Genomic DNA, 14,167 nt, shown 5'->3' on the forward strand with positions numbered 1-14,167 from the left:
ACTTCCATTTTACAAAGGTGAGAGAAGGTTTTGGACACAGCAAGGAAAGAAAACAAAACCAAACAAAAATAAGAGAATAAGCAGAAATGCCAAAATGGAAAAATCACATTTGGGACTTTTGTCTAATGAAATAGAAAACCATTTCCTTTGCAGCCCAACTAAACTTCCATTTTTTTTTTCCTGCTAATGGATGTAGGAGGTGTGCTGCTTCTGACCTGAGATGCACCGACACCAACCACCTTGGTAGACTTGTGAGCTGCAGTTCACGGATTTCAACTGGAGAGAACATTATGATAATCTAATTTGACCTCATCTGTTCTGCAGGCCATAGCACTTCCTCTTGTAATTCCTTCAGCATGTACATGCTTTCTGTCTGGGCTAAAATGTATTTTTCAAAAGCATCTATCCTAATTTAAAGACCTTAAGTGGTGGTAAATCTAAGACACACTCAGGCTAGTGGCCCGAGGGTGACATACAAACCTTCATGCAAAAGCCATCCAGCAGCCTGGACTCCCCTGTCCTCAGAAGAAGAGCATGATCTCCCCCTGAAGCCAACATCCAAACTGAGCTTGCCACTGGATTCTCAACAATTGACTAAAAATCACCCCTGGGACACTGGCACCTTGAGCAACCAAGACAGAATGACTTGGTGCTCTCAGCTCGCTCCTCTCTAGGTCTAAGTGTTCCCATGCCTTCCCTGGACAGGCAGGAGGAAAGAGGAGCAATTTTTGTCCTGCCATGTACTAGGTAACTGTGGGGCCACTTAAAAGAGAAGGGAATAGTTACAAAGCTCTTTCCTCAGAGGGTAAGTGCTCTGCTTTCAAAGAGCATCCTTAAAGTTCCTTTTCACACAGTCCTGATACAATTCCAGAAGCAGTACTGGACCCAAATGACTTGGAAAGTCTTAATGAAAAAACATTTTCTGAGATGAGGAGACCATGACTGGAGCTTCAGCACCTCTCACTTAAAGATGCCATAAATCAAAGAGATGAAGGCCACTCGTGGTGTGTAGGACACCCATAAAGATGGGATTCTAGGAGACCTCTGAAACCTGGGAGGCCCCAGCACATCATAAAGAGCCACCAAAAGAGAGTGTGCATCAAAATCATGTTTTCCATGTGTCACAGCTGAAACTGAAGGCAACAGGCTTAGCCCTACAAACCCTACAATGGCACATTCAGAGCTCAGAACTCCAGAGGTGAAGGCCACAAGGCTTTCCTCTGAAATGAACTTTCCCTCTGATCCCACCCATCAGCCATACCAAGCTATCTACTGTAGAGAATCTTTCAGGAAACAGTTCTCCTGGCCGTGGGTGAATTATTTGAGGCTTAGTCTGGAAGATGGTTACAGGCCGGGAACGATGCTTTACACAAGAGCTCTGAAGAGTCTCTCATCTGAAGTGAACAGATGAGTCAGAAAATTGCTCTGAAAATGGCAAGTCAATCTGACCAGGCCTAACGTCTCCCCATGGAAACTCCCCAGAGCCAAGGGAACAACTGCTCCAGCCTCATGCAGACTTGAAGCACTGGATGTTGTCCAGAACACTGGTTCTTCAGAAACGAATTGCACCAAGCTGTGCAGAACTCTCCCTCCTGCCCACTCCAGAAAACAGTCTCACACAACAGTCCTTGCCAGTCACCTGATGTCAGGACATCTCTCAGCACACAACCATTAAACAAGAGAAACAAAACAGCACCCCAAAAGAGCTGGAAAGGACTGCTCAGACTAGAGCAACTGTAACTGCCTATAAACTGAGTGCCCTGTGACATGCTTCTTTGAATTAGCAGGGATACAGTCAAGGTTAAAAGGGGATTATGCCAAAGACAATTTGTTTTCCTATCAAACACATCCATCCACAGGAGACCTTGCAAGTCAAACAGCCTTTAGACTGCATAGACACTTGAACACCACCACCTTTAGTGGTGGCACCCTTGAGGATACCATGTAAAAACTCTTGGGGACATAACAAGAGTTTGCCTATTTCTTATAGAAAATGAAACCACACAGAGCTACCAACTGGCAAACATGAGGATATCTGACCACTTTCTCTTAGGAGTGAACAGAGTCCCACTTTGCACACCAGGACATGCAAATTTGGTTTCAGAAGCTGAACGAAAGTTCTGAACAGATACTTGTCCCAAACTTTTTGCCCAAAAGTTTCAGCAATATGGCAAATCTGGTTACAAAACTCCCTTTCCTTTCACTAATTAGCATGCCTTAACATGACATCACCCTTTTGCAGGAAATTTCAAAAGAAAAATAATACCAATCCTTCATCCCCACACTGCACCTTCCATGGTACTTCCCTCCATGACCATGATTCTATCAGCAATGTTCTGGCCAGGTCACCACCTACCAAACCATGTTCTTCCCTCCTAACCGGGCAGGAAGGTTCCAAGAGCTGCAGAACGCAACACTTCCTGCCCCAAAGAACAAACCTATGCACAACTCCACTGAACAACAGTGAAACAGTCACAGTGTCCTGTCCACAGAGGTGACCACATTCGGCACTTGGGTATGATGATCCCCTTCAGTTCCTAATCCCATTAAAAATCTTGGGATCCTTCAGTCTAATCCTGCTGATATCACTCCTGGAGATGCTGACAACCTCCTCAGCTGAAAGGTCACAACTGAGCTCCCTCCAATCCTCAGATTCAGTCCACTCTCACAATTCACACACCAGGCTGTCATGGACCATGACACAAGTGACTTCCAGCCGCAGTAGCCCACCCTTTCCTGAGCAACCACCAGCCACAGAAGAGCCAGACCAACACAAGGGACAGCCTTAGTGCCAAACTTTCTTCAACTATACAAAACTTACACCACCACTTGCCCAAGACTCAGCAGGAGAAGTTTCAGGACCAAAAGACTTATTTTTAATATAGGATTATTGAAAAAGAAATCACAAGGTTTTGAGTTAGAAACAGGCCAAAATCAGAGGTTTGATAAAGCAGCCACTCTGTTAGGAGTGTCTACAAACCTTCCTCCAGCATTTGAACAGACTGCAAATCTGTGAGCCACAAGAGGCTTCTGGATAGGGAAAAAATTCCCATAGCCGACATCCTAGCAACTCTGGGAACAAGAATAAACTCTGTTTCAAATCACCACAGGGCAGGAGTCACTGGCTGTAGCCCCTACAAGGACATTACAGGCAGCCAGCATCTGTAAGTGACCTTTAATCTACTTAACCCTTGCAAAAGATTCAAACTTCTAATCCCGCCCCCACAGAAGTTCAGAAAACTCCTTTTGCCCCAGAAGCAACAGCTTTGATCCAACATCACTCAAGAGACTTACCTTCCCGAACTGCTCGAAATATTGTTTCACATCCTCCACAGTAGTGTTCACAGACAGACCACCCACAAATATCTTCTTCGTTCGGGTCACCATCTGGAAAAGGGAAGGACAGGAATTCACCAAATAAACCCAGAGCGAGCAGAGAACGAGGCTCAAAAGGCCACTAACTCCCCTCTGCTGCCGGGAAGCGCTTTTCCCTTTGCTGCAGCTGAGCTTCCAACTTCTTGAAGCCCTCTGGCCAAGCACAGCTGGCAGATCTGTCCCACACCAGATTCATGCTCTTGTTTTCACAGAGCCCACCACACATGCCAGCACCCAGCCACCACCTCCTCGTCAGACAATTACCAGCCTCTTCCCTCACCAACATGCCACCTCTCCCTTGGCACTGTGATATCATCCCAAATGTGTGGGGCACAGCTGTCCCTTCCCCAGCCCTGCCACTCTGCACAGCCAGTGCAACCCCAGAGGTACTTGCTCTGCTCCCAGGGTGGCAAGAAGCCTGCCATCACAGGCAGGTTCCCTAGGCCTTGCCCTCCCACCCCACAAACTGCACAGCCTTCCAGTCTGAAATGGAATAAGCCTCATTTCACTTAAATGGAGCCCAGTCAACACCCAGTTAAATTGCATTGCCTCTGCAAGAAGGTAAAGACAAGATCCCTCTGCCACTTGTCACTGATACAGCTGGGACAAGGAACAAAATGAACTACCCTGAGAGGGGCCATGGCTGCCAGGCTTGAGGCACACCGACATCCTTTGAACCAGCTCTCCAGCTGCATCCTCCCTTTAGCTGCTTGGCTACACCCCTGCTCTCAGAGGAACACATGGTCCTAATTACCCCAAGGAGCATAGGGCTAATCCGCAGCAATTCCCTGGCTTGGAGAGCAGCCCGTTCTAACACTAAAGCACCTTCTGTCACCAAACTGCTTAATGGAATTAACCCAATTCCTACCATGTGCTTCCTGGCTCCAGTTACTTGGGATACCTGCTCACCAATTGTTCTCAGTGCCTGAACCCCTTACTTCCCTCCCAGCACCAGTCTCCTCTTTCCTCTCTGCTTCTCAGCACAGCTTCTCCCCAGTTCTTTCACCCCTAACAGCACTTGGAATACAGACTCTAAACTTTAAAACTCACATCCAAGAGCCAAGCTAAAGAAAGACCCAAAGTCTAAAGGCAGTCTCCAGTGTGCTGCTGGCTCCTCAGCTAAAAGTTTCTAGCTGCACACCTGGAAAAAGTTCCTGCCACTGTGCATTTTAACACCAGAGCCTCTTGTACATAAGATCCAACACCAAACTCCTTTTGCCTTTTCCAGTGCTGAAGCACACAAGGGCATTTCACAAAGTGAAATCCTTCTCCCCTTCCCTGTCATACATTCATCACACACAGGTGCACACACATGACACTCTTCCACCTGTGTCACATCACAGCATGGAGCTGTTCCATATCTCCTAACACCTGGAACTTCTACCGTTGTCTGCAATTTCAGAAGGACTAAGTTCACCCTGGACAGCATTTAATCCACCAGCTCTATCTAGTGCATTCTGAAGAACAACCAAGGGGCCTCCTGGTTCCTTCAGTGCCATGCAAACTCCCAGCACTCCGCTCCAGGTGAGTCCTGAGCAAACCCCAGTGGGCAGCTCTGTTGCATGCACTGGCCACCTTGCACAGAAGGACAAGGTTCACCATCACAAATTCTGCCCCTTGTGGCACAAGGCTGCCCACAGTGCTTACCTTGGGCTGTGCTCGGCGAGGGAACGCTACCTTCGGGTCAATCTGAAAGAGATGTGGGGAAGAACAGGTGAACACACTTTTCCTGCCTATTTACAGACATAGGGTTTCCTCCATATGTGCAGCTGTCTCTGCCCATGTGGCACTTTGCTAAAAACCCAAAGAATCTACCTGAGGTGCATAAAATGAAGCTGGCTGCAGACATCTTTCCCTCTTGGTAAGGTGTAACCCAGGGAGACTACAAGTCCCAGCATGCAGTGGTCCATCTCCAGCTGAGCGCTGGGCAGATGCACTGAGAGCCCATCACATGCTGGGATTAACAGGCTGGGCTGCACCCTCCCGCTTGGCCGGCCCCTGGGTGCCTTGCATCACCAGCCTCATATTAAAAGTGGTTTCTTTTGCCTTTTTTGCTCTCACCCTTCACTCTTCCTACAAGCACAGAGTTCATCTGGGTAGTAACAAGACAGAAAAGAAGCAGCGCACAAACCCCCAAACATTTCATCCCTTCAAACACAGACTGAAGAGCAGACAAAAAGAAGCTATAAAAGAGCAGACAGGATGGCACAAATTAACCCGAGGAGCCCAGGCCTGCCGGCTGCGGAGGCTGCGGCCGCAGGGATCGTGCTGCCCCTCTCCCCAGGCCGCGCTGCACACAAAGCCATGATGCCTCCCTCCCTCCCACCGCGGGCTGAGCCTCCATTGTGCCTGTTCAGCTTCCCTATAAACCTGCTGCTGGCCGGAGCAGCCGGGCCCGCGCCGCCATCCAGGTGCCGCGTGTTCTGCCGGGCTCAGCACGGATGAGCGCGTGCCTACATTGGCCTCACACCACCACCAGCACCACCACCACAAAAGCTGGGACAACACTAATGCAGCTGCAAGCCAAACACCCACAAAGCCTTCTCTCCTCCTCAGCCACCACTTCTTTCTTTATAGGCCTATTTTTACAGCAACTCCTGTAAAGTTACATCACATCAGGGATGATCCAGACCTACAAATCAGCTTACAAAGACCTGTGGTAAAGGCAGGTTTGGCTCATCCCCACACTTGGACTGGCTGCAGCTGGGAGGGCAGCCTGGAGCATTGTCCCATCAGCCCAGCAGCTCCAACAGCCCAAAAGGAAGCTGTGTTTCTCCAGCTCCTCTCACTGCTTTGTTCAGCTTTCCAGCCTGGCTGCCCTCCCGTCCCGCATCCTTTTACTTGTCTCACAGCCCCGGAGCTTGGCCCCCCTGTGCCCTTCCACCAGCTCCTCTCCCTGCCTTCCCCACCTCCATCCTGACTCACAGCTTACAACATAAATAAACTCAGCACGTAGGTAAACACAGGCAAAACTGAAAAGCACAAATAAATTCAAAAATAAACCTTGCTCCCCAAGCTCCTTGCAGATTAGCATACCCTCCAGTGCCTCCCTGGGGCATTGGAACCATCCAGGCCCTCCCCTCCTCAGGCACACCACACCCCCCCCACCCCCCCTGCCCCGCTTCCTGGCTAGTGCAGACACCCACAGCGAATTCTGAGGACAGGGGACGGCAGGAGACCAGGAGGTTGATGGCAGATAATAAGCAAAAACAATAATCTACTGTCTTTTACTTCTCAGCCAGTGTCATTCAGCTCCTGCCAATAAGATGCTTTCATACTCAGCAATGCTAAGCTCAGCCTCATTTTCTCATTACCCTGAGTGTGATCAACTGGGCAGAGATAACGTGTCCTCCTGGCTGGAGAGAGCAGGCAGTCATTTCACAAATTCTTCTGCACAACCAGCTATTGTTGCAGGTAGAGGGAGGCTGGGGTGACTGATTGCAGGCACAGCCCTGGGAACATGCAGAGGGGAGCGAGTTCGGTGCCGGACTCAAGTTACTCAAACTGGACTGTTCCTTGGCTGCTGGAGTCTTTCCTCATTAAAGCAAAGGCACTGGTACCTTATTCCCTCATTTCTGGTGTTAAAACAAATAGCCCTGGAGGAGTTGTGTTTCACTGTCACCCACTGACGTAATGGATCCTTTTTACAAACCCAGATAGAAATCTGCTAAGAGCATTCAGAACTGCTCAGATTGTATCCAAAAAACAAAAACCCAGATCAGGCTGCAGTGAATGGAAGTCACCTGAGCTCAAACCGCTTCCAGTTCACCCCACAAGACTTTGATGAGGAATCCCACGGAAGCCGCAGGTGTACCAACAGGCCAGCCAGGTCCTCAGCAATGCTCTTCAGGCCACCTACAGCCCCATTTCATAGCTCAGATCTCGTAACTCCTGTGTTAGCCTAGTTGGTATCAGTGTCCCAAAGCACAGGGAAGGCTGGGAAGGACCTGTGAGATGTCAGGTCCGGGTTTGTTCTTTCATTTTACCTCTGTCACTACCTCCGCCCTGCTGGTCTGCACTGCAGGGGAGCTGCAGATCACTCCCTCCATCACAAAAGACAAACCCAGCAAAAACTCAACAACGGCAACAAAGAAACGATGGGATGACCCAGCACTGCCAAGTGCTCTTCCCAGAGCGCGTAAAGAAGCAGCTCAAGGCAGCGGCCAGCTGCAGCTTTACAAAGTCACGCAAATCTTTTACCTTGAGACTATAAAGCCAATTCTCCTATCAAGTATTTTCAAAAATAACCCTGTAGTCTGCTATCTAGCTTACAAACAAAGAGGAGTCTGAAAAGAACAAGGCTGCCCCAAAGAATTGGGCCAACCGCCTTCATTAGAGTAGGAAGAATCAGAAGACAATGAAGCAACAAGTTGAGCAGACACTGTCTATCAAATGCTGTTTGCCAGGAGACACCAAGCCCCGTGAGAAGGCTGTCCTTACAGGGCACCAAGCCTTTTTCTGCAAAGTTTCATAAAACTCTAAATTAGGATTTAGGTGAGTTTGTGTCATTTAACCCATGACTCACAGCAAAGCCTTTCACCTCAGCAGGCAAAAGGCATCTGGAGGTTCCATGTGCTCCCATTAAGATCAACCTCTCACGAGGCAAAACACCCCAAAACATCTGCCTCAGCTGAAAACTGCACCAAACAAAAAATAAGAATGAAGGGGAAAGAGGATCAAAGTTCCTAACAAAGAAGGCCCTGGTGAAACTGTCCCCATTATCTGTGCCGTGCTGGCGGGGTGAGCAGAGCAGATGCAGCAGGGAATTTCAATGGCTGGCCGGTCCCCACGCGCCCTACACCACGAGGCTCTTCTGTTCTCCTGCAGCGGCCACCGTCCCTCCCCGCCCGCGTGGGCTGCACTGTGGGATGCAGAGCGCCTTCGCACAGCCGGCAGCGGCGGCTTGGGGAGAAGAATGGACAACGTGGATTTCAGCTCTCTCCCAGCCCTGAAACACTTCCAGGATTAATGCAACAACCAACATCCATCAGTTGCCTTTTCAAGAGGGGTCTATGCCAGCCCACAGACTCATGACAGGACTAGCTGATCAGACACTGTGTTTACATAGGCTAGTGAAAAAAGAAAAAAAAAAAAAAAAAGAGAAAAAGAAAACCCTGGGCCCTCCTCAAAAGACATTACTGTAAACCCCCCACTCAGAACAAAATTCACTTTACATCACTCCTGGAAGCAGGAGGGCGAGGAGTCCTGGGGACCCAGCCTCAGCCAGGAAGGCTGGGGTGGGTTTAACTAGGAGCTCCCGTGGGGAGGAAGGACCTGTGCACATCAAAGGGAGCGATCCAGGCAGTTAAACAGGAACAGACATAAATCTTGCTGCAACTCATGCCGTAAACCCTAAGAAAGAGGGTCTCGCTCTCCCGCCCTCTCCTTCTGCCAAGATAAAGACTAGGACGCCTGGGCCACGCACTGGAAGAAATAAAACTCTGCATTTGGACTCCTCAACAGCCGTTGCCTGGAGCCAGAACATGCCCCCTCACCATGCCATCCCCTGCAGCCCCCGCCACTCCCCCATCACTCCCCCATCACTACCCTCACCTTCACCCCAGGGCAGCAATAAGGAAAAGGAATTCAGGGGAAGGCAAGTCACTGAAACTAAAGAGAAGGGACCTCCCACTCAGACATCTCACCCCCACCCCTCAAAACAGTCTGCACATCTCCTGAGTACCACAGATTCACAAGACAGGACCCACCACCTTACGCCACTAGTCCAGTGAGCCACCAAATCTTTCTGCTGGCCCAGCTAGGGCTCCACATCACCCAAACCTGCAGAGTGAGGCTGGAGCCGCAGCCACTCCAAGAAGCTGGTGGTAGCCCACATGGGCAGACATTGGCCACACTTGGAGACAATAAAATCCTAAACCTCCATGACCATTACAAAAACATCACCTGGGGAAACCACAAGAGAGTCTCTGGGGTGCACAGAATGAGGACTCTCTGCCGGGAAGGGGGGATGCACAGGCCACCACTGGCAGGGAAGCAGGGCCTGGGCGCTGGGGAACAGCACCCCTGAGGAGGGATCAGTGCTCAGCAGCACACCGGATGAATGGGCGGCTTCCCTCTCTCCGAATGCAGCCACGTCTTATTTCCCGGGGCAAATTCTCATCCCAAACGTGTTCAGGTGTCCCAGCTTCGAGAGGGCTACAGTCACTGCCCGGACGGGCCTTACAACCAACGAGCGAGAAGAAAACCATCACCAGGATCCACAGACCCACACCAGGAATCGGCGCACGGTGAGCCCTGTGCTTGGGCGGCAGCTAGGGTACCCGCCGGCAAGTGGGACAGAGAAGGGAACGATCGATCCGTATCGGGAATCAATAGTTTACAACCTCTAACTGGAAATCAAACACTACAATCGACGGCTGCTCCGAGCACAGCCGTTCCGCCGGTAAAAGCACCCCTGAGATGAGAGAAGTCATCTCACCGTCTTGGAGTCCAGTTCATGTCTGGATTGGGCCAGGACCTTGTCGACGCCAGCCTGGTCCATGAACGTGACGAACCCGAAGCCCCTGAGCCCCGCAGCCCGGGCAGAAGAGGGGGTGCGGAGAGAAGAGAGAAAGTTGGTTAAAGTGGCGGTCGGGCCGCGGCGGGGGCGAAGGGAGGCGCGGGCCCGGCCTCTCACCTGGATCTCTTTGTCAGCGGGTCCCGCATCACCAGGCACTCCTTCACCTCGCCGAACTGGCTGAAGTACTCCCGCAAGCCCTCTGCAAGCACAGCATCCACTGTGGGTCTCCCGTCCCGTCCCGGCCTCGCCGCACTCCCCCCACTCGAGCTTAGCCCCAGCTCCACCACCCCCGGCCCCGGCGGCAGGTGCGGGGCCCCGCGACGCTCACCTTGCGTGGTCTGCCAGCTCAGTCCCCCGATGAACATTTTGCTGCGGGAGGAAGGGGAGAGCCGTGAGCGGGGCCGCGCCGGGGGGCCGCGGCACCCCGCGGGGGTGGCGGCAGCGGCGGCGGGGCCGCGCGGGGAGGGGAGGGCGCGGATCGGCCATGTTGGCAGCGGCACCGCCGCCGCTGCCGCCTCCGCCGCCGCCGCGCCTGCCCGGGCCGGGCGGCCGGGGCCGGGGGAGGGGGCGGCCGCGGCCGGCCCGGGGGGGGCGGTGGGGGCGGCCGGTGGCGGCCACCGCGGAGGTACCAGGGGTCGTGCGGGGAGTCCGGGGAGGCGAGGCCGGGCTGGCTGCCGTCTGTCTCCATTCGGACCTCTTCTCCCTGCGAGGAGCGGCGCCGCACTCCCGGGGCAGATGAGCGCTGGAAAAGGGGCCGGACGGACAGGCCATGCTGCCCCCTCCCCCGACCCCTCTCCGCCGGGCGGGGAGGGAGCGAGGGAGGAGGGCCCGGCGGGCACAACCTGCCCGGCTCCTCCCACCCCCGCCGGCCCGCCGGCCGCCCTGCGCATAAAACCCGCCGGCGGCACCGGGGCCGAGTGCTGGGAGCCGCGCCCGCACCGCGCTGGGGGAGAGCGCCCGACCCCGGGCTCGGCGGCGGCAGGAGTAGCCCCGGAGCTCGCAGCCGCTTTGTCCCTGGCCTGGCCTCGCTGCCCGCACCTGCCCCGGGGCGGTGGACAAAGGGTAACGGAGCCAGGCCCGGCCCGGTGCGCTCGGGCTCGCTGCGGCGGGCCCCGGAGACCCCGGCCCTGTTCCTCCCGGTGTTTCGCCGCTGCCGAGGGCGCTTCCAGGTCGGGACCAGGACTGCCCTGCTCACCCCGGGATCCCGACCGGGCGGTGGAGAGTCGAGGCGCCTTCTCGGAGCCCTGGTACCTCCATGCCCTCTGGCAGCCCACGGGGACCCTGCAGGGGTCAGGGGCTTCCTGGCCTCGCCGCTCGCTGCCCCGCACGGCAGTGCCCAGGCTCCAGGACCCGGGGCAGAGCTGCTGCCGGGCAGCGCGGAGCCCCGTAGAGCCCCGCAGCACCAGGTATGCACAGCCCAGCCGCTCTCCTCTGCCCGTGGCTCACTGGGAAGGGGGCAGGCTGGTCCCCAAGGCACCGCGCAGTTTCTTGCTCATTCAGGCTGCCAGACTCGTGCCGAGCTCCATTCGAGTTCTACTGCCACAAAAGTTCATTCACATGCTGCTTCTCGAGCAGGTCTGTGCACTCCACCTCTGCTCTTGGGCAACCTAGCCCGGGTGGCTGGAGGAGCTCAGCGAGGAACAGATGAAATACCTGTAAAGTTGGAGTCAAGAGGAGAGCTGAAACCTTGCCTGACTGCACCAAGCATCTCTCTGGGAGAAGGCACTTGTTTGCATCTGTGGCATATCAGAACAGAGCAGTGCTCAAAACCTCTGGTGACAGTTCTGTGACCCCTTCTCTTGTCAAGAGGTATCACTGGATTCCAGGCATAAGCTACTGTGATGCGAAATACTTCCCACAGGCATCCCTGGCTCTGCTCCTTCCAGCATGCCCCCCATACCCCCTCACTGCCTAAAGCAAGGTATTGACAGCTCAGGTCAGTGCCATTTTCATTTGACCTGTCTTCCCCTTCTCTCATGACTATTTTTCCAAGTCCCAATACACATCCTCTCCTTCCTGGAGAGGAACCACTACACCTTTGTCATAACAATACTTTGCAACAGTATCTTTTGTTAGTTACATGGGCTGCAAGTCTGAGTTAAATTCATCCTCTGCCCATTAGCTCTGCCAAACCATCATTTACCCACCCCATTTCCTGAGCTGGTTCAGGATCCTGTCCTGTGTCCTGGCCCTGTGCTCAGGCACAACAACACACTCAACACCAGAGACTTGGTAGCTGCCCCTGGGAACTGAGCTATGCAGCATCCCAGCTCCTGCTGCCACTGGTCCAGGCTGAGCTGCTTCTCCATAATAACCCACTCTTCATTCCACAGGGCTGAAGTCATCACTTTGGGTGGAGGTGCCCTGAGAGGCAGCAGGGCTGGTGCAGCAGGGAAATATAAATAATGACATGCAGAGGTGGTACTGTAGCTGGCAGTGACAGGCAGCAGTGCAGAGCCAGTGGAAAGAGCGGTGCTGGGGCAGCACCCCAACCATCTCTCCTTGCATGTCCTGAGAAACCTGGACAAAGCTGGGCTAGCAGGGCCACCACAGCTGCCTGCCACACTGCCCAAACTCAGTGATGTTTTACTTCTTCCCAGCACCTGCTCTCTCCCATTTGGAGGGCAAATACTTTCTAGGAGGAACTAGCTAACAATTTCAAGTCACCTGGCACAGGGTTTATGTTCCATAATTGCCCAACGTAGGCACACTACTAATGCTAATTAAAAACAATAGGGGAAAAAAGGAAACAAGAGCTCAGTGTTGGACTCACTAAAGGATAACATCTCTTGGTTTGCTACCAGTGCATTACTATCATTTTAAATGTGTTATTTTTAAGACAGTACAAGTTGAGTACTCTCAGGGACACTGTTAAAATGCTTCGTTGTCTTTTTTTAATGTTTATTATTTTATTCACTTTTTCTCCACCAAAATAATATTGGAGAGGGGAGAACAGGATCAATGTGAGTTAACATCTGTGAAGATCAGAGGAAAAAAATGAGCTTCAGGAAGATTTGGATGGAGGATGTGGTTGGACTTGCATCACTGGCAATGACACAGTAACCTACTATGTAACTTATTCCAAGGTTGTTTCCAAAACATACACATGATATTTTGTATATCCACCTTAGGACCCCGAAGTGCTTTGTAAGTATCAATTCATTTATCTCTGTAATGCACAGGACAGTGGGTCTTGAAAAATCTGCTGATTAGTGACAGTAGGAAGCTTTCCTCACAGAGAAGTAAACATATAAAACATTCCAGACCTTATGATTGGAAAGATGATCTGCCGAATATAAAATAATGCAGCATTGTATTCCTGGGACTGCAGACAGACAGCTGTAGTGCCTCTGTGGCTGCTGCTGAGAGGTTGCCAAACACCAGCAAGATTAACAAAACTGCTCAGTTTTCTTGCTGCTATTCAGTGTCTCATGTGTGGTAGAGTGACACTATCAAAATCATGTCCACTTCCTGCTGAGGAGGATGATTGGCAAAGCTCTGCCCAGCACCAGTGGCAGACACTGGAGTTATTCATGGTGAGAGGGAGGTTCCAAAAGTGGAGGTTAGGGGAGGGTCAGGGAGAGCAGCCGCCTCTTTTCCTCCCTCATCATATAAAGCTTAAGGAGAGATTGTCTTGGAGACCTGTCTCTTGCTGGGAGGTTTTGGCTGTCAGGAACCATGAAAGTTTAACTTTTTATTTAGTTTGGACAGTTAATAAATAAATTTGAACTGAAATTGAAATATTTTTTGTAACACTTGCATTACAGTGCTGAAGATGCAAACCTGGAAGGTATTAGCCGTGGCTCCATAGGCAGCCTGGGGGCACTGCCTGGCTCTGGCAGTGGCTCCTGGTGGTTCTCACGCCTGCTTTAGGAAGGATGCTGACCCTCTGGAAAGGCTGCTGGCAAAACCCTGCTAGCCCACGCATGAGGCAGCCAGGGGTGTCTGCCTTGAAGGGAACCCACTGCTCCAGCAACCACCTGCCTGGCAGGAGCTGGCTTGGGGCAAGAGTCAGGCACACAGGCAGAGAGGAGCTATTTAGGGAAATTAAATAATTTAGATTCCACTCAGGTGGGGGGGGAGGGACAGAGTCAGCAATAGGAAGAGACGAATGACTGCAAATGCACCAAGGACTTCTTTAATTCATATGAGAAACCTCGGGGAGCAAGATTCATGGGGGTTTACATGGTGCAGAGCACTGAAGAACCGAATGGGTGGGAATACAGAAGAGAAACAGGGTGGCATGCAAGAGAAACATAGGTGTTAATAAAG

General features: G+C 52.3%; 1 protein-coding gene across 4 annotated transcripts in view; it reads right to left on the reverse strand.

Annotated features, from left to right (window-relative positions):
- Positions 1-10,683, reverse strand: part of MSI1 (musashi RNA binding protein 1) — a 30,300-nt gene extending 19,617 nt beyond the window's left edge. Inside the window, exons 1-6 of one of the 4 annotated variants that reach the window (XM_053994070.1) lie at positions 10,525-10,683; positions 10,224-10,264; positions 10,013-10,094; positions 9,815-9,899; positions 5,023-5,064; positions 3,295-3,387 (exon numbers count right to left, since the gene is read on the reverse strand). In XM_053994070.1, coding sequence (XP_053850045.1) covers positions 3,295-3,387; positions 5,023-5,064; positions 9,815-9,899; positions 10,013-10,094; positions 10,224-10,264; positions 10,525-10,583 — 402 coding nt within the window. In that variant the 5' untranslated portion in view covers positions 10,584-10,683. The remainder of the gene's footprint in view (positions 1-3,294; positions 3,388-5,022; positions 5,065-9,814; positions 9,900-10,012; positions 10,095-10,223; positions 10,265-10,524) is intronic. The other 3 variants (XM_053994068.1, XM_053994071.1, XM_053994069.1) reach the window with 3 other exon arrangements.
- Positions 10,684-14,167: the final 3,484 nt, after the last annotated feature.

Source organism: Vidua macroura, chromosome 18, assembly GCF_024509145.1.
Source record: "Vidua macroura isolate BioBank_ID:100142 chromosome 18, ASM2450914v1, whole genome shotgun sequence".
Classification (NCBI taxonomy): Eukaryota; Metazoa; Chordata; class Aves; order Passeriformes; family Viduidae; genus Vidua; species Vidua macroura.